At 41.8% G+C, this 26,351-nt stretch overlaps 1 protein-coding gene across 2 annotated transcripts in view; it reads right to left on the reverse strand.

Moving 5' to 3' along the window:
• SLC28A3 (solute carrier family 28 member 3) overlaps positions 1-26,351 on the reverse strand; it is a 66,080-nt gene that overhangs the window by 20,853 nt on the left and 18,876 nt on the right. Inside the window, exons 2-8 of one of the 2 annotated variants that reach the window (XM_013966159.2) lie at positions 15,314-15,412; positions 11,737-11,819; positions 8,734-8,825; positions 6,690-6,879; positions 5,492-5,636; positions 4,124-4,237; positions 2,336-2,413 (exon numbers count right to left, since the gene is read on the reverse strand). In XM_013966159.2, coding sequence (XP_013821613.1) covers positions 2,336-2,413; positions 4,124-4,237; positions 5,492-5,636; positions 6,690-6,879; positions 8,734-8,825; positions 11,737-11,819; positions 15,314-15,412 — 801 coding nt within the window. Of the gene's footprint in view, positions 1-2,335; positions 2,414-4,123; positions 4,238-5,491; positions 5,637-6,689; positions 6,880-8,733; positions 8,826-11,730; positions 11,820-15,313; positions 15,413-26,351 lie in introns of both variants that reach the window. The other variant, XM_013966158.2, reaches the window with a different exon arrangement.

The raw sequence follows: 26,351 nt of genomic DNA on the forward strand, positions 1-26,351 counted from the left end.
AGACATAGGATTCACTACTTATTATCAGAACAACCTGGATCAAGGTTAACTGCGAGCAACCTCAGGTCTTTATTTATAGTAGTGACCCAGTAGGTACTTAAATAATGCCTCCTATAGAGCAAGCATTCATGCATTTAGTTTTTAGAATAATGAATATTTTACTTATAGACTTTTGAATCATTATACAAAGATTAGACTTTGGAACTAGTCTACTTCTGTGTTAATGAAGGTTGTCTTTTTCTAGATCTTTTCCTGATGCTCTTTGGATGCCTTCCATGCAGCTTGCGTTTTTACAGGGAGCGGTTTCTACCCTGCGTGAACCACACTGGGTTGTGGTCTGGATCCTTCACCACCCCTACTCCATTGTTCCCTTTCCCTCTGTTCCTAGCTAAATGGCCAGGAACAAGCTGCCACCAGAGACACAGAAGGACTGAGGACAATTTGTACAGGATCTAATTTAGAAAAATCTATTAAAAGGCTGTTTGTGCCATTATTCAGAATGCACTCATTTATGTGCTTTTATTGGCTTTAATGGGCAGGCAGAGCCTTCCTGAAAGCTTCAAGGAGTTAAAGGGGCTCATCTCATTAATGTTCCCACAGGGAATCTATTCTGGCAGAAAGGATGCCCTGGAGGAGAGGACAGGTGTTGTTCTTGTTGTTCTTGTTGTTGTTGTTGGTGGTGGTGGTGGGGAGGTCTGAAGACAGTGATGCAGCCTGAACAGCAAGTTCCACCTTCTTTGTGATTTTATTTTTTGTAATTCTGGATTCAATTTATGATAGGAACATATTTCTATCTCAGTTTGCAAACACTGGACCTTTCAGAGATGGCTTAGTTATTTCAGCACCAAAGTATCAAATCAGTAGTTTAAAAAAAGATTCAGCATAGCAGTTGGCCGAGGTAATTTGGAGGTAAATGGAGTCCATGAGTGAGAAAACAATAAAAAATGTAGGAACAATAGCATGCCATAAAAAAGAAATCTGAAGAAAAAGCCAAATGCTTTTTCTGACTCATCAACAAGGATTTGTAGGGACTTCCCAGAGGAAGGTGAGCTTCCTGGGGCTGTGAGAATTGATTAAGCCTGACCTTGGGGCTAAGTCACCAAGTTGCCTTTCCCCTGTAAAATAACATCCTTCCTGTGGTTGGGAGAAGGCCCAGCCTGAAGGCCTGCCAAGGTGAAGGCAGTACTGAAGCAAAGAGGGGAAAGGTTTAGCACGGGGATGGTTCTGTAAGAACAGAAGTTGATGGGGTGACCAGCTGTCCCAGTCTGTCTGGGATTAAGAAGTTTCCTGAGTGCAGAGCTGTCACTGAGCCTGGACCAGGAAGGCATTAGCAGCCATATGTCTATTCATTGCCAGGTACCTCATGTTCTTTCCCCTGAAATCTCAGATCCTATTACCCCATAAGAGCTTTCATAAGTATATCAGCAAATGTCATGCAACTCCCCAAGGTACAGGCATAGCTTGTTTTGCTGTGCTTCACTTTATTGCACTTCTTGCATGTTGTATTTTCACAGATTGAAAGATTGTGGTGCTCCTTCATTGAGCAAGTCTATTGGCGCCATTTTTCCAATAGCATTTGCTCACTCTGTGTCTTTGGGTCACATGTTGGTAATGCTCATAATATTTCAAACTTTTTCATTATGACTATGTTTGTTATAGTGATCAGTGATCTTTGACATTACTGTTGTGATTGTTCTGATATTGTTTAGCAATAGAGTGATTTTAAACTAAGGTATGTACTTTTTTTTAGATATACTGCTATCTCACACTTAATAGATGACAGTAGAGTTGTAAACATAATTTTTATGTGCACCGGGGAAACCAACAACTTTGTGTGATCGCTTTATTGTGATATTCACTTTACTGTGGTGGTCTGGAACTGAACTTGCAACATCTCTGAGATCTGCCTATGTTTTGATATTTCTGATTTCCTCTACGTGTTCTCTTTAATGTTTTAAAAAATATATTTATTTATTTGGTCACATCATGGCTTAGCTGTGGCAGGCAGGATATTTGATCTTCATTGTGGCATGAATAATCTTAGTTGTGACATGTGGGATCTAGCTCCTTGACTATTGAACCAGGACCTCCTGCATTGGGAGCTCAGTGTCTTAGCCATTGGACCACTAGGGAAGTCTTCCTTAATGTTATAATAACAAAATAATGTATTTTCAGCCCATTGACTTCAGGTAAATTGTAAAGGAGAAAGGATGGTGCTGTGCTGTGCCCCTGTGACATGCCTGGGTCTGGTCAATTAGGGTCTATCTGGACATCTGCACATGAAGAAGTCACTGAAAAGGAAATGTCTACACAGAAAAAAAGTGTTTGGTTTTACCTTGAATGCAAAAAAGTGGTCTGTATATTTCTCACCAAAGACGAATGAAGCACCAGCATCAGTGTACCCCAGGAACGTCTGAATTACAGAAAAGAAAAGAGCAGATCATTATAAACACTGAAACAGTAGTTAACATCCACAAGACCAACCAGGCTCTGCAGAGGGTGAGGACCCAGAAAACTTGCAGAGAGACTTGGAGAGTTAATTTTCTTAACTTTCCCCCTCCAGTAGATGGCTGGAAAGTATATTTTAGGACTGTAGCTGCATACAGATTTCCTGGCATTTCTGACATTCACTCTGACGCTAGGGTGCTAAAGAATAAGCTGGGTGTGATACTTTGCTCCAGAAAACATAGATGGTACATGGAGGGTACTAGTTACTACTGGATGCATAGTAGTTGGTTTTTCTGTTTGGGGAAGCATCTTAGAAGAGTGGCCCTGGGACAGGATGCAGGGGTCAAATGAGACAGAGAAGGGATATCATGGGTACTTAGTCACTCAGTTGTGTCCGACTCTTTGCTACCCCATGGACTGTAGCCTGCCAGGCTCCTTTGTCCATGGGGATTCTCCGGACTAGAACACTGGAGTGGGTTGCCATGCCCTCCTCCAGAGGATCTTCCCAGACCAGGGATCGAACCCAGGTCTCCCATGGGCAGGGAAGCCCATGATATGGGTAAGGGAAAACCAAAATAATAATGAACTTGGCAGATTAACGTATTCCACATAAACAAAATTATTTGTCTAACTCACGCTATGGAATTAAAATTTGATTCAACCAAATAGGAAAAGGAGTACGTCAAGGCTGTATATTGTCACCCTGCTTATTTAACTTATATGCAGAGTACATCATGAGAAACGCTGGGCTGGAAGAAGCACAAGCTGGAATCAAGATTGCCGGGAGAAATATCAATAACCTCAGATATGTAGATGACACTACCCTTATGGCAGAAAGTGAAGAAGAACTGAAGAGTCTCTTGATGAAAGTGAAAGAGGAGAGTGAAAAAGTTGGCTTAAAGCTCAACATTCAGAAAACTAAGATCATGGCATCTGGTCCCATCACTTCATGACAAATAGATGGGGAAACAGTGGCTGGCTTTATTTTTGGGGGTTCCAAAATCACTGCAAATGGCGACTGCAGCCATGAAATTAAAAGATGCTTACTCCTTGGAAGGAAAGTTATGACCAACCTAGATAGCATATTCAAAAGCAGAGATATTACTTTGCCAACAAAGGTCCATCTAGTCAAGGCTATGGTTTTTCCAGTAGTCATGTACAGGTATGAGAGTTTGGCTGTAAAGAAAGCTGAGCACAGAAGAATTGATGATTTTAAACTGTAGTGTTGGAGAAGACTCTTGAGAGTCCCTTGGACTTCAAGGAGATCCAACCAGTCCATCCTAAAGGAGATCAGTCCTGAGTGTTCATCGGAAGGACTGATGCTGAAGCTGAAACTCCAATACTTTGGCCACGTAATGAGAAGAGCTGAGTCATTTGAAAAGACCCTGATGCTGAGAAAGATTGAACACAGGAGGAGAAGGGGACGACAGAGGATGAGATGGTTGGATGGCATCACTGACTCAATGGACATGAGTTAGGTGAACTCTGGGAGTTGGTGATGGACAGGGAGGCCTGGTGTGCTGCAGTTCATGGGGTTTCAAAGAGTCGGACATGACTGAGTGACTGAACTGAACTGAATGCAGATAAATAAACTTATTTCTGACATATCTTAAGGATTATATTCAAATGTTAAAAGCACTATAAAAAACAAGGTGGTCCTTTGAACCGAACTTACCTGAACTTGTTTGCCCAACCAATCAAAAGCCATAAATCCAGGTTCTGTCCTTAGTATCAAAAGGCCAAGAAGAAACTGTAACCCAATTCCCCAAAAGACAGGCCTCCAGTAAACCTATACAGAAAGAAGAAGAGATATCTTATTAGAAAATGAATGCTAAACTCAGCATAAATTACCAGAGGATCACTATTTTATTGGAAGCTTCTCAGATATAGCTTGTGACTCACCTTCTTTCAGAGGCCAAAGCAGCTGTGAGCAAAGAATCCCTCCTTAGAATTACACTAAAAATTTCAGAATTGTACTACTTCTTAAACCTGAGTTTAAGCCTTCAGTCCTGGAAACATATGTAACCATTTTGTCATGATAAAATCACTTAGGCATAAAGAGTAGTTTTAGTAGAGTCATTAAAGGAGGAAGGATCCGGTCTTCTGGTCATGTGGTAAATATTAGATACATATAATTATTTTCCCATCTGGAAAATGGAAAGGCTGAACATGACTTCTCTGTGTGTCCAGAGTTTGTTGATCTGACAATTTGTAAGTGAATTAAGTGAAATTCCACCCTGTGGAGGGGCTTTCATTTCACTGTAATTTCACAATTAACTCTAATGCAGTCCAAAAGCAGGCAGCATGTAAATGGACAATCAAGTGCTTTGCTTTTATTTTTGGTGCAGAGATGACTGCTCTGCAAAGAACTATGGGACTGGAGGCACAGAAAACAGTGGGGATGTTAACCGAAACAGGGAAAGCAATTTGGATCTTATCAAGCGGCTTTGGTCTTTGATTAATTCTCTTTTTTTTGGATCAATCACTCAGCCAGTAAAGTCTTCAGACTTTCAGCTAGTAAAGTTTGCTGTGATGAATCATATGTGAAAGTTTTAATATCTGAAAATTCTTGCTGATTTAGTGGGTTCCAGGATGATAAAACAAGGATGAGAATTGAATTCAATGTAAACAAAACTGCTTAAGGACAAATTTCTGGAGTACAATAGCCTCAATGGCAAACAGAAATTTGATAAACTGCAGAATCCAATGGTAGAATATTGTTATTTAATGGCCTGAAGAAATTTGGATCAAAACAGATGAGTTTTCTTTGTACGTAACAGGGGGATGGGGGTACAGAAGTATAAATCAGACTTGACAGAAGAGAGTATCTCACTGGTTGAACAACTGGAAAATTACTGAGAATGAAAAAGGTGGAGTAATAGAACTATTAACATTCAGGAAAAGGGCACCTTAGCCATTTAAAATATCATAGCAAGGTAAGAAAAATATGGAATAGCGGTTCAATTCTTTCATACTCATTACTTTGAGCAATTTACACATGAGGGAAAAAAAGGAGAAAAAAAATGATTGATTTCATACTTACTTTGGTTGGGTGCTTAGAAAATAGAAATGTCAGGGAAGCGTACATTATGAGTCCTCCAAAAGACACCAGCTGCTGTTGGCCCAATTTGGCAGTGTCAAAGACCAGCCAGAGAATAACTCCCAGGATCAGGCAGCCCCATATCACCCTAAGAAAACCAGGAAGGATGCTTTGGCATCATTTATTGTGCTAACATGGAAATCTTAATTAGGCTTAAATGTACAAACAAAACATATTGAGTAACACATACTGGCACTCGGAAATTATGCTTCTAGAAATTGCACGAGACTCTCTTTGGGTGTAGCTAGAAAGGCACATAGTCAAAAAATGAAGCAATGTATCCCCAATACTCGAAACGCTTGGATTCTTTGCTGGTGCAGTAGTCATAAAGGGGTCAGAGAGGGAAAAGGATGCCTAGAGAAGAAATCTGGTGATTTCTTCCTGAGAGCTGCTGGGAATTCTCTCCTCCATTTAGGGAGATGGGTGAAGTATTACCTTCTTCCTTTCAAGGAAGAACTTGAAATGTGTCCTCTGCATTGGGGGACCCACCCAAGCCTCGGAGAGCTAAGTTGGATTTTAGACCTGGTTCTGACTCCCTGGAGAACCCAGTGGGCACAACAGGAGTGATTCAGTAAATGGCAGAGCTGGAGAGGATGCTCTATTGGGATTGTACAACCCTGGTCATTAGGCCAAGAATGTGTGAACTTTCCTGGTAGATCCCATGTTGGCCATATTGAGGAGAATGGGTTCTGGGTCCTACCCTGTAGGGCCACCTGGAGACAGGGGGGCTCCCAAAGAGACAGGCTGAAAGAAAAGCCCTGAACAGTCACCTGCAGGACAGGGGTCCTATAAGAGAGAGTTGATTTTATTAATTTACAGATGCCCAGACAGAAAGTCACCCCTTCGAGTCAGAACCATCCCAACTTTTGGACAACATTTTATCATTTAGTAGCACTTGAAATGAAAGCAGTTTGTAGGGGCATTTGAGCACATCTTGCATGAATCACTGCCTGATCTAGGCCTTCGTGTCCTGCTTGTGAAATGAAGGTTTTAAAAAAAATTTTAAATGGATTATTCCCTAGGTTGTTTCTAGCTTCAATATCCCATCAATGAGGAAGCAATTTCAGAATGAATCTATGGAACAGTGTTGGAAAAGACTAACATCCCACTCAACCACAAGAAAAGAACTGAGTGCATTTACCACTTCAGCCAGAACCAATGGCTGTCCAGTAGCCTTTGGCCTGGAGACAGGAACCTGGCTATCTGAGACTCATATTTGGCCATGCAGTGATCCCAGACCACAAAGAAGATGGCAACCACGGTGATCACGAAAAGAGGAAGGGCTCTGTGAAAGTTCATCACACAGGCTGCGATCACCAGGGCCAGGTAACCTGTGCAGGAAGCAAACACAGACAGTGAACATCACCAGTCAGCTGGGGAGCAGCCTCCAGCACTGATCTGGCTCAGCCAAGGGCAGGGCCCACCAGGAAACCATTGAACACAGCGGTACTCTTGACATAGCTATTGGCCCTTCTGATGATAAGGATTGTATTGTGGGTTAAATTCCTTTATTTATTTTTTTAAAATAGTCTCTCCAAGAATGCTAGAAGCACAGGGTGCCAGATTTTTTTCTTAAGGAAACTTCTGAATTCCTGAATCTTGTTGCTTGATCACTGGGGCTCTTGCTTAGTGTGTGCATGCTAAGTCACTTTAGTGCTAAGTCTAACTCTGTGTGACACTATAGGTTACAGCTCCCCAGCTTTCCTGTCCATGGAATTCTCCAGGCAAGAATACTGGAGTGGGCTGCCATGCCCTTCTCCAGGGGATCTTACCAACCTATTGATCGAACCCAGGTCTTCTGCACTGCAGGTAGATTCTTTACTATCTGAGCCACCAGGAAAGCCTCTTGCTTAGTACTGACTACTTTTTCTGATACCCAGACTCAGCAGATGAGCTTCTACAGAGAAAGGCCAGGCACCAAAGCAACCACTGGCAAAAATTATTGAGTCTCTTGGTTTGTGGCCCAGATTTGGCCTAAACTTGAGTAGGAAAATCTCTGAATGCCACAACATTGACATGCTACAGAATCTCTAAAGGAAAGAGGTGGGTGATGACCAGGCTGATAGCTTTAGAAGAGGAGATTCTGGGATAAGAACACAAGGTTTTCATTAAAAGTTGGCAAACATGGCTTTGTTTGCAAGTTAAATTTGGCCTGCCACTTGTTTTTGTAGGTGGCAAGTACAGTTGTATTTGTATATTTGTATTTGTAGTCTACAAATAAAGTTGCCTTGGCACATGGCCACACCATCTGCTTACTTTGTACTACAATGGAATAGCTGTGTGGTTTTTAGTATGGTCTGCAAAATACTATTTGGGCTGGTAGAAAGCAAGCAAGCATGTTTTCAACCCTGATGCTCCCTGTTCTGGCAGTGTGAGACCGGAAAACCACTGACCTCTTGGGGTCAGCCATCTTGGATTAATGTCATGCACTGGAGTGGGAGGGCTCACATTTTATAGACAGGAATGTTCCTTGAAATGGGCCCTGGAACCCTTTGTTTGGAGGGAGTCAAAGCAGGACACCTGCTCATCTGTGAAGACACCTGGTCCTGCTTTCAGGTAGGAGGAGAGGGCTTTGTGACCCTAGGCTCCTCCTTGTTCTGTGTTCATATAAAGCATTAATTGATCAGTTATATCACCCCTTCAATTAGGTTGCTGCCTTGTGATTATCACCATTTTTCCAGTTACCTGAATTTGCATTATCCAACCCTCAAATCCTTACCACAATAATAAAGACCATGGGAGTAGGTAATCTAAAGTCAGCTGCTGGCTGCATAAACAGGACATGGGGCTTTCCCCTGGTGGCTCAGTGGCAAAGGGTCTGCCTGCAGTTCAAGAGACCTGGCTTCGATCCCTGGGTTGGGAAGATGCCCTGGAGGAGGGCATTGTAACCCCCTCCAGAATTCTTGCCTGGAGAATCCCATGGACAGAGGAGCCTGGCAGGCTACAGTCTATAGGGTCGCAAGAGTTGGACACAACTGAAGTGACTTTTCACGCAGAACAGCTATCTACATGGGCATTTCAAGCCGAGACCCACCACTCAGGGGCTTTCTGGTGAAATTCTCCCCTCCCTGGATGACTCAGAGATGATTCAGGGAAAGGAAGACTTATTTGTTTTCTACAGAAAACTGATATTTGAGAGAACCTGGAAAAGAGACACTAGTATCCCATTCCCTTTTGCTATTTACCTGCTATTAAAATGCCCCAGATGATGTACCGAAGGGTTGTTTTGTGTTCTCTACAAAAATCAGACATCCTCCCACACATCCTTTCCAGGCACCTGTAACAACACAAAGGCAAGAAGTAGGCAGATGTAAACACCACATACACGACATATCCTGGCATGCTAAAGCTATAGTAGATTAGGCTTTGTAAGTCATCAGGTAAACATATTCATGAGGTTTGTGTCTTACAAAATAGAAATAAGAAACTCTTCATTTTAGGCCAAAATCATCCATGGTTGGCTCAGCCTTTGCTGAATGGATGTGCCAAGCTCTGAGAGATTATGGAGATGCAGGAAATGTGCTCCCAGAAATAAAGCAGGGGACAGGATAACCAACCAAAAGCTGAGAATGAATCATAGGCTGAGACTGTTTCTCACTAGGCTAGATCACCCCCTCTCTAGTGGAAGGGTGACTGTCTTCACAAGATACTTGAAAAGTGAAGTAGGATTTTGGGGATTTGAGGGCTGTCAACCCTCAAATATAGCTTTTCTCAGAAGGTTCTGGAATTGTTGATGTCTTTGTTTCTGCCCAGAGCTTTGTTACAGGGTGGTGTGGAGTGTGCAAGCCATGTGTGCATCTGATCACTTCTTCCAAGGAAGATGGTGTACACCAGTAAGGGAGTCTGGAGAGGTCCCAGGGTGGTACTCACAACAACTGTCCTTTCTTCTCCCGGGTGTTCCCAGTCCCCCATGCTTGCTTTGAACCCTGGCTTCCCTGCATACTCCTCTTTCCTCAGTGTTCCTCCCAACGCAGGCCTCTCCTCTCCTACTTGAGGCTAAATGGAAGGAATTTACTTGCACATTTAATCATGACCACTTTCAGGTCATTGGACAGGATTTCTAAAATAACCCTTTCTCCTGTATAGACGATTCACAATCTCCAGGATCTCAAAGGATTCAGCTCCCAGCTAGGACCTCCCATCCCCTTGGTAAACATTCTCCAGTTTCCCTCCCTCCAGCAGTCATGCCCACGTGTCCATGTCATAGTCCCCTTCACGGTTCAGGGCGCTGCTCAAGCCCTTCGCTTCCGCAAAGCCTTCTTGCATTTCCTCAGGCAGAGGTAGTCCTGTGCAACCTATTCCTACTATCTCCTTTAATTATGTTTTGTTATGAAACCTTGACTGACTGTAACTTCATGGAGAATAGATGTCTGAGCCCAACATCAGCAGCTTGGACACTGAGTGCTTGACAGGCCTTTGTTGAATTCTTAGATAAATGAAATGGGATTTCTTATTGCTTTTCTGGAACAATATTTTACAGCTGTGGGTTGGGACCCATTTGTGAGTTGTGAAGTTTGTCATACAGCATGTGATAACTGTCCTTAAACAAAAGAATAGGACATGTCAGAGTATATCACACATAGTGATGACAGGCATTATTTCATGAAAATTTTGTCTTATGTGTGTGTATGAATCAGTGTACTGAGAATTAGTGACACTGTTCTAGAACATGTTGAGGGAATATAAGTACAATAAAGACTAAATTTTTCATGGTTTAATTTAGGACAGGCTGCTGATACATTGTCCTCAGTTGTGGATATAGTGTTATAAAGCAGCAGCATCAGACAGCAACATTCAATAGAGCACATCCATCTACTCCAGGTCAAATTTATCAGACTGTTTAATTGCAGGGAGTGTGTATAGTCCATTAGAGCAACCTGACACTGCAGAAAAAGGAAGTGGCTAGAAATAGTCGCTTTGGCCATTTGGTTATCTAGGCTGAATGACTCCAAATCTCTTGGTGGTTGTTTTTCCATCCATTAACACTGATGAAACCTGAGTACCTCTCACCACCCAAGAGAATCTCTTGGCCCCAAGGGTCAGAGATTCTTGAACTAAAATGAGGATGAAACCAAATTAAGATTTCCAACATGGTAAAAATTCTTGTTAAAAAGAAAATTTTTGTTGGAGTATAAGCTGCTTTACAATGTTGTGTTAGTTTCTGCTGTACAGGAAAGTGAATCACCCATATGTATACATATAACCACTCTTTTTTGGATTTCCTTCCCATTTAGGCCACCACAGGGCACTGAGTAGAGCTCCCTGTGCTAAACAGTAGGTTCTCATGGTGGTAAAAATTCCTTATGATGAATATGTGACAAGAACTTTCAATCTGAATTTTGACCAGCTCTATCTTCTGATACGCAACAAGTTCCTCAGAGACTCAGGAATTAACACCAAATTTAAACAGGAATTTAGAAAATTTACAAATACTTTAGTGTTATGATAGAGACAGTCTTGGACTAGGAATCAGAAGCTGAAATTTAAATTAGCTTTTTTCCAGCTGACAAACCCTTGGCTAAGTCTGGGCTTCATTTTTCTGATCCAAAAAATAAAAATAATAATTTGCCTCTCCTGCTAATGAGTGATAAGGACTGGAATATTTTCATGATACCATGAGGTAAGAGCAAGTTTGTTGGGACTTAAAGTGAATTGGATTTTGAGAAATCAATTGCTCGTTGATTGAACATTGAGAAGATGAATTAACTACTTTTGCATGGACTGGGGCAATTAGTTGGCAATTTACAGCTTTAATTAGAAGATTGTCCTGGATATTGGGTTCCTAGTAGATCAGCAATTTGAATTTACCACATTGATTATACTAGAGTTTCATTAATTTTTCTGAAAATGCTGTTAGGTGGGTAGTAGGGAGGGGCGATTGGTGGTGACTATCTCTGATAAATCATAATTAATGTTAAAAATTAGGTGAGAATAAAAAAGTGGCAAAACCACTCTGCTTAGGAGGTGTTGTGCTGTGTTTAGTCATTTACTCCATGGACGGTAACCTGCCAGGCTCCTCTGTTCCTGGGGATTCTCCAGGCAGGAATACTAGTGTGGGTTGCCATGCCCTCTTCCAGGGGATCTTCCCAACCCAGAGATCAAATCCAGGTCTCCCAAATTGCAGGTGGATTCTTTACTGTCTGAGCCCCAGGGAAGCCCAAGAATATTTCTGTGGTTTGAACCTGTACCCTTTTCGATGTGTTTCTCGATCATCCTCCTCTTCTTCATCCTTTCTTAGAGAATCCTGCTCGATGGTGATGTGCTCTTCTACCTGGAAATCAAACATGGGGACAGAGGTGGAATGATGAGAATGCTGAGCATAATAGACTCTGATCTCTTTTGCTCAGAATTTTGGCAAGGAAATTTTTCCAAATTATTTAAATTACTTTAAAATTATTATGCAAGATTATGTCTCCAATTATCAACTGCTCAGAGATTTTTCCCCTTGTCACAAAAAAATCTAGGTTCGTTCATCTCTCCCTTTACTTAAACGGAGCCATTGGTATTTTCTCCATTTCTTCAGCCAATTGGCTAGTATCTCTGCTTTTAGTTCCTATCTCTACTGTAATCATTGAATTCCTGCTCTATTTTCAGACAAGTGCTAAATGAAGTTAATACCAGAGGCTACATAAATCTCCCTTTATATTCTGTCAGCCCCAGTTTCCAGAAAACTGAGACTAAGGCTGTTTTTATTTTCCTGGCAGCCCAAGGCTTGGTCTTCTGATATGAACAGTAGCTCAGCATCTTCCAAAGCTGTTAAACTACCCTTGGGAACTAGGGTTCTTCTATCAATTGGGTTAAGGGGAAATATTTCCTCACTCAACTAGCCCTTGCTCTAGTTATTGAGTGATGTATATGCCTGGGCTTCCCTGGTGGCTCAGACAGTAAAGAATCTGCCTGCAACGCAGGAGACCCGGATTCAATCCCTGGATCAGGAAGGTCCCCTGGAGAAGGGAATGGCTATCCACTCCAGTATTCTTGCCTGGAGATTTCCATGGACAGAGGCACCTGGTGGGCTACAGTCCATGGGTCACAAAGAGTCAGACACGACCGAGCAACTTTCACCTTTTCTTTTTCGTACCTGCACTTTTTCTTTGTGGGGGGTGGGGGAGGTGTGCAGCATGTGGGATCTTAGTTTCCCAACTAGGGATGGAACCCATGCCCCCTGCATTGGAAGCATAGAACCTTAACCACTGGACTGTCCTGCTGGGAAGTTCCAACCAGGGCTATCTTTTATGAACATCTTCACAAGTACTGTTGGAGCTCTTGAGCATCCATGACCCATTCTATTCTTGTGACGATGGGAAGGATTTCCTACCTTCCATCATTCTGAGATAATGTCTCAAACAGGTCCAGCTATTGTAAGCAAAGGCAAAGGAAGGTTGGGAGGGAGTAGGCAGCTGTTAAGCAGTTTTGAACGCGCTCAAGAGGTATAATGCCAAGTCTCAGACTTAGTTTGTTGTCAGATCCCATGAGGCTTTCATTTGTCTTTAACAACAACAACAAAACCCATGGAAATTAGTTATTAGCATGTCTCTGAAAGGATCCTCAAAGATTATCTTGTCCTTTGAGGCCAAACTCCCATTATGCTCCTGATTTAGGCTGCCTCCAGGTCGTGGGCTGGGCCTCAGGCACAAGGATGGTTATAATAGAGACCAGCTGAGTCCAGGCTGCAGCTGCAAAGGTCAGGGGTTCAGAGAAGCCCTTCTTATTTTCCCCTACCTAACACCAAGCTTGGCCAAGAGAAAAAGTTTGGTAAAATTTTCACTTAAATGATCTTCATCATTATTTTCTTTGAGTAAAATTGTCCCAAGTTACTTACCATATGGAATGTCTAGCATTTCTTTGTTTTCTCTTTTGTTTTTTCTAACCCCTTTTCATCTTTGAAACAAGACCAAAACAAAACAAAACCTTCCTGACCCCACAGTCATGGGACATCTATTCTCCCTCCTTCCCTTCACAGTCAAACCACTTGAAAGAACTGTCCTTACATTCAGAGACACTCCATATCCTGTTCACTTCTCAACCCACTGTGACCAAACTTTTACTGAGATGGCTTCTGCTAAGGTCACTGCCAAGGTCACCTAAGGACCACTGTGACCAAACCAGTAGCTACTCCTCAGTCTTCATATTTCTATTTATAATAATACTTAATTTTTGTTTTTGACTTTTTTAGTGAAACAGTGTTTAAATCAAGACTTTTAAGAGCTTATTTATTTAGGCTCATAGCAAAATTGAGAGGAAGGTACAGTTTTCTCACATATTTTTGCCCCCTACCTCATGCAGCCTTTCCCATTATTGACTTCTCCACCAAAGTGGTACATTTGTTACAACTGATGGACCCATGAAGTCTATAGTTTACATCAGGGCTCACTCTTGATGTTGTACATTTTATGGGCTTGGTCAAATGTTTAATAACAGATATCAGCCATTATAATATCATACAGAGTATTTTCACCATCCTAAGAATCCCCTGTGCCTATTTGTACTTCCCTCCCTCCCATCTTTCCTCCCATCTTGGAAGCCAGTGATCTTTTTACTGTTCCCACAGTTTGCCTTTTCCAGAATGTCATATAGTTGGAACTACACAGTATGGAGTCTTCTCGGATTGCTTCTGTTACTTAGTAATACACATGTAACGGTCTCCTATTTCTTTTGATGTCTTGATAGCTAATTTGTTTTTAGTGCTGAATAACATTTTATTGTCTGGATGGTTGCTTTTAGGTTTTGGTGATTATGAATCAAGCTTGTATAATCATCCATGTGCAGGCTTTTGTCTGAAAAGAAGTATTGTCTTCTCTCTCTCTCTCTTTTTTTTTTTTGGTTGAAGAACACTTACTGATATGAACACTTTAGAATATATTAAGTGAAATAGACAATTACCAACTAATACGAAAGCACAATCCCAATATACCTGATATGCACAGAGAAGTATATGTAACTTGGATTGAAACAAGCTATATTCCAATATGTTAGACACTGATTTTTTTTTTTATGGAATTACAGTACATTATTTGTCTTCCAAATTTTGCTGCAATAATATTTCAAATTTTCTACTTCAAATAAGCTATTTATTTATCATGAGCAAACTCCCCCTAAAATATGGCACCCAAACAAAATTACTTTTTACAGGATGATATACATGGGTAATTTGCAGCCTTTTTAGAAGCAGGTTTTTTTTCAAATGAAATCCTGACACCTGTAGCTTATATAATTCTGTACATCATAAACATTTAATTAAAAAATCTATAATCAGTGAAAATATCCTTCAAAAATGAAGACATAATACAGATATTTTCAGGCAAACAAACAACAAAAAAAATAAGATCCTACCCAGAATTCAGTATATAAAAGAAATAAGAGGTTTTGTCACAAAGTACCTCAACTTGCTGTGTAACTTAGATGTCATTGAGGAGCCCTAGGGTGTCACAAACACAGTTTTAGAACCGTGTCTTAGAACCTTTCTCTTGTCTGCCTCATATACTTTAAAATGTTTTTGTTGAAGCCAGTGCTTTCTGTCTTGGGATGGAATTTGGAATGTGCAATCACGAAGTGTCAGAGCAAGCCTGGGTACTCTCTCCATCAGAGAGAACAGGTGTATAAACACAGAATCTTTGTTTGTGCATATGTATTTTCCTCATGACCCTGCCATAGCCACCCCAATTACCATTTAACTTGCTCCTCTGAGTGCCAGCTTTCAGTCCCCATAGCTGTTGCACAGCAGTTGCCATGGTGACAGATTCACTCGCTGTTTTCCAGTCATACCTGTTTGCCATTTTCATGCTCTCTGTTTTGCACAGCTCTGTTCCTTAGTGAGTGGTCATTTCCTGATGTGTTCTGGTTTTCAAAGTCATCTTCATCATTCTAAGAAAAAGTACAGGATTGCAAAAGTAAAATTTCAGAGCCAAAAAACAAATGTTCTTTCAATGAATGATACCCAAAGACTTTTGAGGGATGAGACAACAAAGACGAGTGTTTAGATGAGTCAGCTGATTAAAGAAAGAAACAATGAATCTTAGTACTTGAAGAAATAGAAATGACTTAAAAATTTTGAAAATTTACTGTCTGTAAAAGCCACATAAGGAAAAAGATTATCTCAATCTAGAAATGTAAATCCTTTTGTCTTTTTTCCTTTTTTTTGGCTGTGAAATCTTAGTTCCCTGACCAGAGATTGAACCTAAGCCCCTTGCAATGGAAGCACAGAGCCCTAACTACTGGACAGCCAGAGAGTTCTCTAAATCCTTTTGTTTTCTAATGTAGTCTAATGGTACATATGGTTGCTGGCACCAAAAATATGTTTTAGTTAAAAATTTAGATGACTTATATTTCACATATTTTTTCCCTGAAAGATATGAATGCTCTAAGTACAAGACTAACAAAAACTTAAATGTTTTGCATTTTCCACTTCTTTGATTATACATGTTCCTGATCAGTTTCTCTGCTTTTAATCTTTCTTTCCTTCAGATCTGTATATAAATTCCTTCTATGCTACTCTTTCTACATTATAAAATGAGACTGCTGGCCTCTGGAGTCAATTGCACACTCCTCGGCACAGTTCAGGGTTGCTCAATCCTGTTCATTCGTCTTACTCTGCTCCCCTTGCAGGCACCATGAAGGAAAACCCAGCCAAACAGAACTATGTGCCTTTCTCCAGGCCCAGATTAAGTTCCCCTGCCTTGTGTTTTCTATCCTGCAAAACATCCTGTAAAATAGTAGCAGTTCCTTCTAAACAAGATTTAAAGATAAAGCATGGTTCAACTACAAAAGATGATGATCTGAAAAATGCACGAGTTCATTACCTATATTTGAAACATGCATGATTTTTGTTGGTGTTGTTATGATGGAAAAGATTGGTGTGGTCCAACTTGAAGAAGACAGATGGAAGAAGGATGCTGGGACTAGGCTATGTAGCCTTCCAGCAAGCAGAGCTGAGATGAGAGCGCAGCTCTCCAACCTTCTTTTCAACATTTCACACAGACTTTCAAATTATAAAATGAAACAAAATATAGTTAACTGTGGGCTGGATAATTTTATTCTTAGACGTTGGATTTGTGAGATATTGAGCTATTTCAAATCCTGAAAGATGATGCTGTCAAAGTGCTGCACTCAATATGCCAGCAAATTTGGAAAACTCAGCAGTGGCCACAGGACCGGAAAAGGTCAGTTTTCATTCCAATCCCAAAGAAAGGCAATGCCCAAAGAATGCTCAAACTACCACACAATTGCGCTCATCTCACACTCTAGTAAAGTAATGCTCAAAATTCTCCAAGCCAGGCTTCAGCAATACATGAACCGTGAACTTCCAGATGTTCAAGCTGGTTTTAGAAAAGGCAGAGGAACCAGAGATCAAATTGTCAACATCCGCTGGAACATCAAAAAAAAACAAGAGAGTTCCAGAAAAACATCTACTTCTGCTTTATTGACTATGCCAAAGCCTTTAACTGTGTGGATCACAATAAACTGTGGAAAATTCTGAAAGAGATGGGCACACCTGACCTACCTCTTGAGAAACCTGAATGCAGGTCAGGAAGCAACAGTTAGAATTGGACATGGAACAACAGACTGGTTCCAAATAGGAAAAGGAGTACGTCAAGGCTGTATATTGTCACCCTGCTTATTTAACTTCTATGCAGAGTACATCATGAGAAACGCTGGGCTGGAAAAGCACAAGCTGGAATCAAGAGCGCCCGGAGAAATCTCAGTAACCTCAGATATGCAGATGACACCACCCTTATGGCAGAAAGTGAGGAGGAGCTAAAAAGCCTCTTGATCAAAGTAAAAGAGGAGAGTGAAAAAGTTGGCTTAAAACTCAACATTCAGAAAACTAAGATCATGGCATCTGGTCCCATCACTTCATGGGAAATAGACGAGGAAACAGTGGAAACAGTGTCAGACTTTATTTTTTGGGCTCCAAAATCACTGTAGATGGTGATTTCAGCCAAGAAATCAAAAGACGCTTACTCCTTGGAAGGAATATTATGAGCAACTTAGATAGCATATTCAAAAGCAGAGACATTACTTTGCCAACAAAGGTCCATCTAGTCAAGGCTGTGGTTTTTCCAGTGGTCATGTATGGTTAGCAGCAGGGTTTGCTCTTGGAGGTGTGTCTTGACCCCTAGCTGTTTTTCCCAAATGTGACAAACACTTGGCTCATTTTTCCTTTGCCTTTTTGGGATGGGTCCAATCTTTCTCCCATCTCTTCCCCAACTAGCGTTTTTAGATGGCACTTCATTCCAAGTAAGGCTGCAGATAGATAAACAGTGTCAGATAGGTGCTTTTATCTTTTCAAGAAATGTTGCCTGCTCACCTTGTCAGGTATGACATTGATTTGAAAAAGAAACAAGTGTATGAGTTTGATTATTTTTAGCCACGTAGGATCTTCCACCAGGGATTGACCCGTGCCCCACTGCACTACCAGGCAAGTCCCTCTGTGAGTTTCCTTTTAACTTTAGACCTCTGGCTGGCCCCACAGATCTAGGGGAAAAACAGTACAATTCCAACTTGTAATGTATGTTCCAAACCTGCAACTCATGCTTGGAAGGCAGATTCTTTGCCTCTGAGCCATCTGGGTATCCCTTATTGAAACATAGGACTGTATAAACATGAATAAAGTCTAACTTCCAGCAGCACCTGATATATGCATAAAGGTCTTATGGCCAAACTGCTTTTTTGTGTGTGTGTTACGAATGCTTACACCTTACTTTAGCCCAGCTCCTTGCTTATAACTTTCATGAGTGCTGAAAATTTGCTTAATAAGAAGCTAAAAATAAAACCCAACAGGAGTTGGAAAAAAGGACCTCGGTAACTGAGGGGGCTTGGTCCTTTGGGTCCCTAAATACATAGGTGACACAGGGCAGGTCACATCTTTCTACCACTCTGTCCACCCATCTACACGACAGTTTCGACTTGGTGTTCTCATGGTCCCTTTCCAACTCCTATCATTTCCTGGCTCCAAGAGCTTCTGCTTCCAGGTGCTGATTACTCCTGCCACCTAGTGGCAGAATTGGAGACTTCCTTGAGCAGCTCTGTGCACGATGGAGCTGACGTTTGTAGGATTAATGCAAGAGGAGAGGGGTGGAGGTGGCAGTGTAGGGGTTGAGTGAGGGGTAGAGTGGGCACCTCTGGACATGTAATGGGATTGTTTTACCCCCACTATAGTACATGCTTTGGCTTTTCAGCGTTGTTCAGAAGAACAATATCTCCCAGTTGGGGATTTTCAACAGAAGCAAAGGTGTTTATGAGTGTTAATTGGTGCCTGAAAAATGACCCTTAAAATACCCGTTTATCTGCTTCTTTTAAAATTGGAGTCCTACGTGCTATAATAGTTGGCCCATAATTACTTCTTAGCCCATTGTTGTTGTTCCCCATCTATTTAGCAATTAGGACTGAAAGATATCATAGTACACTGGACTCCTACAACCATGACTGTATTCGGAGGGCATACCTGCTCCCTGAATAGGTAACAACGTTGTGGGTACTCAACGTTATGAGTACTTCTAAGCAATTTACAGCACAGCAGTTTTAACTTCTCTACTTAACCTTAGTGGCTGTGTGTCCTAAGGGGATGATCTTGGATTGGGTCCCCTCTGGAGGGCAGATCCTTGAGCCAGGAGTACTTGGTGTTTGGGCTTGTTCCCCTACCTTGTCTTTTTAATCTTGCATTTCCATGTGGTTCAAGCAAATATAGATCCACAGTCAGTGCAGGGAATACGGATGGACAGAAGCCTTTTAAGTTAATTTCTTCCTTTCGTTCAGTTTCTAAACCACACAACTTCTAGAACATAGTCCTGAAAACTGAACTCACCCTCCTCCCCACTGGCATCTATTTGTGGATGGGAGGGGTCTCCTATAGAATTTTAGCTGAACACATCACCACCTAAAATAAAGGTGACAATTGCAAGCTTCCCTTTTAACTAGATTCTGGCCAATGAAATGTAAATAGAAGTGGAGCCCTGAGTTGGGCAACTTGGGGATGCTCCTTAAGAGATGGCTGGCAGGTCCTCTTTATTCCTTCTAGACTCTCCTCTGTCCTGCTGCCTGGTGGTGGATGGTTCCAACTGGGTCATGAACACAAAGGCCCCATCCTTGTGATGTCAAAGTGGTGAACTAGAGGGGCCTTGGGCCCCTGGAAACCTTAGCTCCCACTCTGCCTCTGCACAACCCACCTCCTGACTTACCTGCAGGAAACACACTTCTCCCTTGTTACATTTGCTTTTTGCTTTTATGTACACCTGAGCTTACATAATATTTAGTGGGTTCAAGACACTGCATGAAACCTTTACAGCATTTTGCATTTGATCTATAGAGGCCTGTGAGGTGACTATTGGGATCACCCTTTTTACAGATGAGGAAACTAAGGCAAAGATAAGTAAATTCCCTGACTCAGGTTGTACAATCAGAAATACAGGAGATAGAATCTGAGTTAAGACTTTTCAACCTCAGGCCATATTATACTCGTAGAGTTTAGCCAGCGGGCCAAGGCTTTTTGGCCTTTGGAAAGTCTAAAGACATAGTAGTATACCTACAGATTGAATTCCCTTTCAATTAAGAAAGACTGATTTGGACTATAGCTATTAACATTAGATTAGAGTAGAAATTGGAGAAGACAATGGCAACCCACTCCCGTACTCTTGCCTGGAAAATTCCATGGACGGAGGAGCCTGGTAAGCTACAGTCCATGGGGTCCCAAAGAGTCGGACACGACTGAGCGACTTCACTTTCACTTTCAGAGTAGAAATGACAGAGATCCTTAAGATTCCAGAAAGGCTGGGGTCACTTTTAAACTTATTTTAGGTTCTGGTGGTCATTTCTTATGCCAGCATGATGGCCTTCCTACCTTAGACAGATTCTAAGTCAACTTTGCCCTTTAAATAACATGAGTGGGTACTCCTGCATTTGTGGGCAGGTCATGTCTCCATGGGCGGCTTCCCTGGTGGCTCAGATGCTAAAAAATCTGCCTGCAATATGGGAGACTCAGATTCAATCCCTGGGTCAGGAAGATTCCCCTGGAGAAGGGAATGGCAACCCACTCCAGTATTCTTGCCTGGAGAACTCCATGGACAGAGGAGCCTGGCGGGCTACAGTCCATGGGTTTGCAGAGTCGGACATGACTGAGCGACTAAGCACAGCATAGCACATGTCTCCATGATGAGTGTAATATTTTTTCCTCTTCTAACCATGCCTGCTCCACTCACTTGGTCTCTCTCTCCCACTGTGCCCTTGACTGAACCAACATGGCTTCCATTTCTCAGCAGTAGTGTCTCTATCGAGACTCAGTATCACTATGCCAGGAGGGCCTTTCTTTCCACTTTCCTTATACAGACTGCTCTGGTCTCACGTGCTCTGACTGGGGAACTGACCTTGCTGAGTGGGGCACAGCTTGGCTGAGACCTGGAGCAAGAACGGAAATCTTCTTCCAAGGAGACTTCGAGCCTAATCTTTGGCTGGATGTAGAGCATATAGGTTTATCAAAGATGAGATTTCCTAGCAGGCAAAGTGATGTTGACAAGGAGCTCCAGGAGTTGCTGTGAAGTTCCTTAATTTGTTCTAGGGCCTGGCATTACATAGCAAGTTTTAGGAGGTGTTTGATAATATACCTTGGGTGGAGGGTTTTATACTGCCCAAACAGATTAGATTGGTGATCTAGGTTGCTTATTTTATTTTCCATGTATTTAATATGTATATAAGAGTGTGGTGGTAGTGGTGGTTTAGTCGCTAAGCTGTGTCTTACTCTGATAACCCCATGGACTGTAACCCGCCAGGCTCTCTGTCCATGGAAATTTCCCAGGCAAGGATACTGGAGTGTGTTGCCATTTCCTTCTCCAATATGTGTATATCTATTTCCAAATCTCTGCCCACCTTTAATGCAAACTTCCTCAAAGTGTCATTCATGCTATGCAGCCCAGGCCCTAGGCATAGAAATTGGTTTTCAGCTGTACAGGCTAGTTGTATTTTCTCAATAGCATACCACAAAGGCCCACAGCAAAACCAGATAATGGACAAAGCAGACTGAGGGTCACTGCTTTCCTTGTTTTGATTTAATCCCCGTGTTTCCATACCAACACCTGAGAGCTGAAGGACATTTATCTGATTTATCTCTGTGTTTGTTTCCGAAGTACCTGGTGTTTGGCAGAAATACTCTGTAGCTGTGCTGGGGGAGATATATGCTTGGAGAGATATACAGTGGTCAGCCACCCAGAGCTGACTCTGACGTGACCATAGGAAGGCACCTGCAAAGATGAAACCTGGAGGTATCCAAGGGTTACCTTTGCTTCATCACCCAAAGCTGGGATTTGTACTCTGCTAGGTGCAACTGGTGGAGAAGGAAATGGCAACCCACTCCAATGTTCTTGCCTGGAGAATCCCAGGGATGGGGGAGCCTGGTGGGCTGCTGGCCTTGGGGTCGCACAGAGTTGGACACGACTGAAGCAACTTAGCAGCAGCAGCAGCAGGTGCAATTGGTGCCATGTGAAAGGAGCATGGAAGACGGAGCATGCACTGGTTACCCCTAGAAATCTCTACCCCTTTCCTAGAGCCCGATGACCTGTCTGCCTCCTGGTCCTGGGAATTCCCTGACTGCTCTCCTTCTGGGAAGAAGGTACCTTTAGAATGTGAGCTCCCCTCCTCTATTCTCTGGCAAAGCCTGTCTTGCTTGCACCAAACTCAGTTTCATTATTGGCAGCATAAACCTGGGCAGCAAAGAACTCCCTGACCAAGCCAGGAGTGCTTCAGTTTGACTAAAGCCCCAAGAGGGGTGGCCTTGTGTCTAACTTGGTAACAGAAGCAACAATGTGGTACATTCTGAGAGGCAGGACACCTTAAATATTGCCACAGGTGTTGAAGTCCCAATGCCTGCAGTGAAAATTGGGAACGTGATGTCATTTGGACTTGGGACTGGGTAAATCTGTATTTTACCCCCTGGACTCTGGGCTGAGCAGCCAGATACTCTGTCCTTTGTTCTCTGATGGGTACCAAGTGCCCAGCACAGTGCGAGGCTCAGAAGTGCTCGGTGACTGTTTTAGAATCATACACCAACAGATAAAACAGTGTCTCTACAAGTGGTAACCCACTTGAAGTGACTCAGATGGTAAAGAATCCACCTGCAATGCGGGACACCGGGGTTTCATCCTAGGGTCAAGAAGATCCCCTGGAGAAGGGCATGGCAACCCACTCCAGTATTCTTGCCTGGAGAATCCCATGGACAGAGGAGCCTGGTGGGCTACAGTCCATGGGTTTGCAAAGAATGGGACACAACTGAGCGACTAACACTCCCAGTGGTGAGGACTAGCACAAGACTGCTCTCTCTCCTTCCTTAAGACGGTCGTCTTGTGTTCTGATATTCTTAGCCTTGAGTGTCCAAGTGAAGGTGTCAGTAATACACCTCCAATTTCGGCTGCTTTTCTGAGTTTCTTCAAGTGATCTAACCTTTCTATATCCATTTCTCTGAAAATGGATTAGGACTAGACTCCAACCAGTCCATCCTAAAGGAGATCAGTCCTGGGTGTTCACTGGAAGGAGTGATGCTAAAGCTGAAACTCCAATACTTTGGCCACCTCATGCGAAGAGTTGACTCATTGGAAAAGACCTTGATGCTGGGAGGGATTGGGGGCAGGAGAAGAAGGGGACAACAGAGGATGAGATGGCTGGACGGCATCACTGACTCAATGGACATGAGTTTGAGTGAACTCCAAGCGTTGGTGATGGACAGGGAGGCCTGGTGTGCTGCGATTCATAGGGTTGCAAAGAGTCAGACATGACTGAGCGACTGAACTATAGAGCAACTACTTCAAATAGTAACTTAAAATTCCAAAATGCAATACAAATAGACCATAGGCAATGACAGCATAAATCTCAGGTAACTGCTTCTTGGGATATTGATAAATTATCTATATGAATTGTGGCTGCATTATGATTAAAAAGCTCGAGTTCCATAGTCACACTTTGGTTCAAATCCAGCCTTAATTTCTTGAGGCCTCATACTCTATTACATGGGAACGCAGCATTCTTTACCTAACTAGGGGGGCCGTGTGACCAGTCTGGTGCCACTCATAGTAAGTACTTATTGACTTTCTTTTTTTTTCATGTCAATTTTATGATTTAGTTTGCTACTTGCTTGCTAGTTCTGGGGCATTTAGTCACTTTGTCCTCTTATCAAAATTTGGCTTGTAAAAGTCAACATCTATTTTGTGAATCTAATTTCTTCATATTACCATTATTACCCCAAACCAATTATCCACCTATCTATCTATCATCTATTAAAAAAATCTACAAATGTCAACTATTTTAAGACTATTTCTGGGACTTCCCTGGTGGACTGGTGGTTAAGACACTGCCTTCCAAGGCCAGGGGCATGGGTTTGATCCTGGATTGGAGAGCTAAGATCCCATATGCTTTGAAGTGCAGCCAAAATGAAATAAAATTTTAAAAAGGCCATTACTTTCTAATATTTTCTTCTAAGTTGCATGAGCATTGCCTTGGAATGGTTGCATTTTCAAAGGCAGTATTCCAGAAGCCTATAAACTTTACCTATTGCTCCTGACCCTCTTGACTCATGCAACATCTGGCTCAAGTCTTGGGTTTACGTAATCCTTAATGTGAGGTGATGTGCACTGGCTAGACTGCTCCTTTGTGAAATGTTTCAGTTTTTCCTGCCAAGCCTGTGTGGGTTGACAGATTGGGTACAATATTGTGGGAGGAAAGCACCAGACCAGTCTGGGGCTCATAGTCACACTGCCCTGGCACACTCCTCTGTTACCTCTGAATGTTCTAATGGGAGCTCTGAGTTGGGCGCAAGGTGTCAGGGCTACAGCACACTGATGACATTCTCCCCTCATGATCTTTGTGAGCCAGGGGCAAGGGGAACCTCTAAGGATAGAAATATAAGGAAAAGTAGAAAGAGGCAGAGTTCTATACCTGGAGGAGAAAAATTAGAGGAAGGTTTTATTTGTTGGATTAAAAAGAATACATTTAAACATGCAAATACACATGGATTATGACTTCTGTGAACTTTCTTTTAAAGAATTTTTTTTTTTTTGACGTGGACCATTTTTAATGTCCGTATTGAGTATATTACAAAATTGCTTCTGCTTTATGTGTGCTTTTTTTTTTCTTTTTAAAAAAATTTATTTATTTATTTTAGTTGGAGGCTAATTACAATATTGCGGTGGGTTTTGCCATTCATTGACATGAATTAGTTTTTTGGCCATGAGATATGTGGGATCTTAACTCCATAGCCAGGGGACAAACTTATACCCAGTGCATTGGAAGGTGAAGTCTTAACCACTGGACCCCCAGGGAATTCCCTGGTGAGCTTTGCGGAGGAAACTTCTTGAGGAAAAAATAGCCAAATGGAGAAATTTTGGCAAAACAAGTGATAGTATGTTTTGAATCTTTTTTTAATGAATCAAAACCCAAAACAATTTAGGGATTGAGATTCCAGAATAAATTATAAACATTATAACTCCTACTAATGTAGAAAAAGTGATCAGAGCGCCGCTTGAGGGAGGAGGAAATAAAAAGATCAATGGTAGGCTAAGTAGGCCTGTTTCCTCAACGTTTAATTTCCAGAACTGGAAGAGATTTTAAGTAGCAGTGTTTAATGTAGAAAGGTAAATGCTAAAACATATATAGTCAGCTAAAATCAAGCGATGGACGAGAAGGAAATAAAGGAAAGTAGAAAATATAGAAATTCTGTGATCATTCATAATTTTAAGTTGGTTATAAAAGGAACCATTAAAATAAAAAAAACCAAATACATCTTCAGAAGAAACCAAGCAAAAATAAACCAAACCAAACAATGAAAAGATTAAAAAACAATTACAAACTGAAATATGATGAGAGGAGTTTTTTTTTTTGAAAGTTGCTCAGTTGTATCCGAGTCTTTGTAATAGTATGCAATCCATGGAATTCTCCAGGCCAGAATACTGGCATGGATAGCCTTTCCTTTCCCCAGGGGATCTTCCCAACCCAGATTGAACCCAGGTCTCCCACATTGCTGGTGGATTCTTTACCAGCTGAGTCACAAGGGAAAACCAAGTATACTGGAGTGGGTAGCCTATCCCTTCTCCAGCAGATCTTCTCTACCCAGGAATTGAACTGGGGTCTCCTGCTTTGCAGGAGGATTCTTTACCAACTGAGCTATCAGGGAGAGGAGAGAAGAGCAAGCAAATCAGTTTGAGTCAGATAGAATAACAGAACACAACCATATACTGAAAATGACTCAGTGGTCATCATCTTAATCAATCCAGGCTGAATAGAGCACAAAAAAGTCAATGACTATGTCCAAAAAAATGCCAGTGGTCAAGGTACACTCACACTCTTTAATGTATGGCTATCTATATACAAGCGGCATGGATTAATAAGGGAAACAGGGAGAAAAATTTAGACATGTTTAGAAAGAGGTTAAGAGAACACTTTCAGTCTATGACAAATCAAATGGAAAGTAAGGATAAAGGAAAACCAAAATTACAGAGAATAGAAATCTAACATCTCTTGAACTCCAATAAAAAAAATATATTGTGGCTGAGATGGCTAGTTGTCCCCAAAATCTATTCTTCCTCATTTCCTTTAGAAATACAACTCTGAATTTTAGCAGGACCTATGATTTCCCAGAAAAGGGCATGTTTCCTAAACTCCCAGCAGTTATGATGAAGTCTGCCTTTGTGATTGAAGTTATGTGCAACTTCTGGGAGCTGTTCTAGGGCAGGACAGTGGGTGGAGCTGACGGAGCCATTTCAGGATGCTTTTAAAAACATAAAATTAAATATATAGAATTAAAAGGAAGCCAATTATATTGAAATACCAG

This window comes from Capra hircus, chromosome 8 (genome assembly GCF_001704415.2).
Source record: "Capra hircus breed San Clemente chromosome 8, ASM170441v1, whole genome shotgun sequence".
Taxonomy (NCBI): Eukaryota; Metazoa; Chordata; class Mammalia; order Artiodactyla; family Bovidae; genus Capra; species Capra hircus.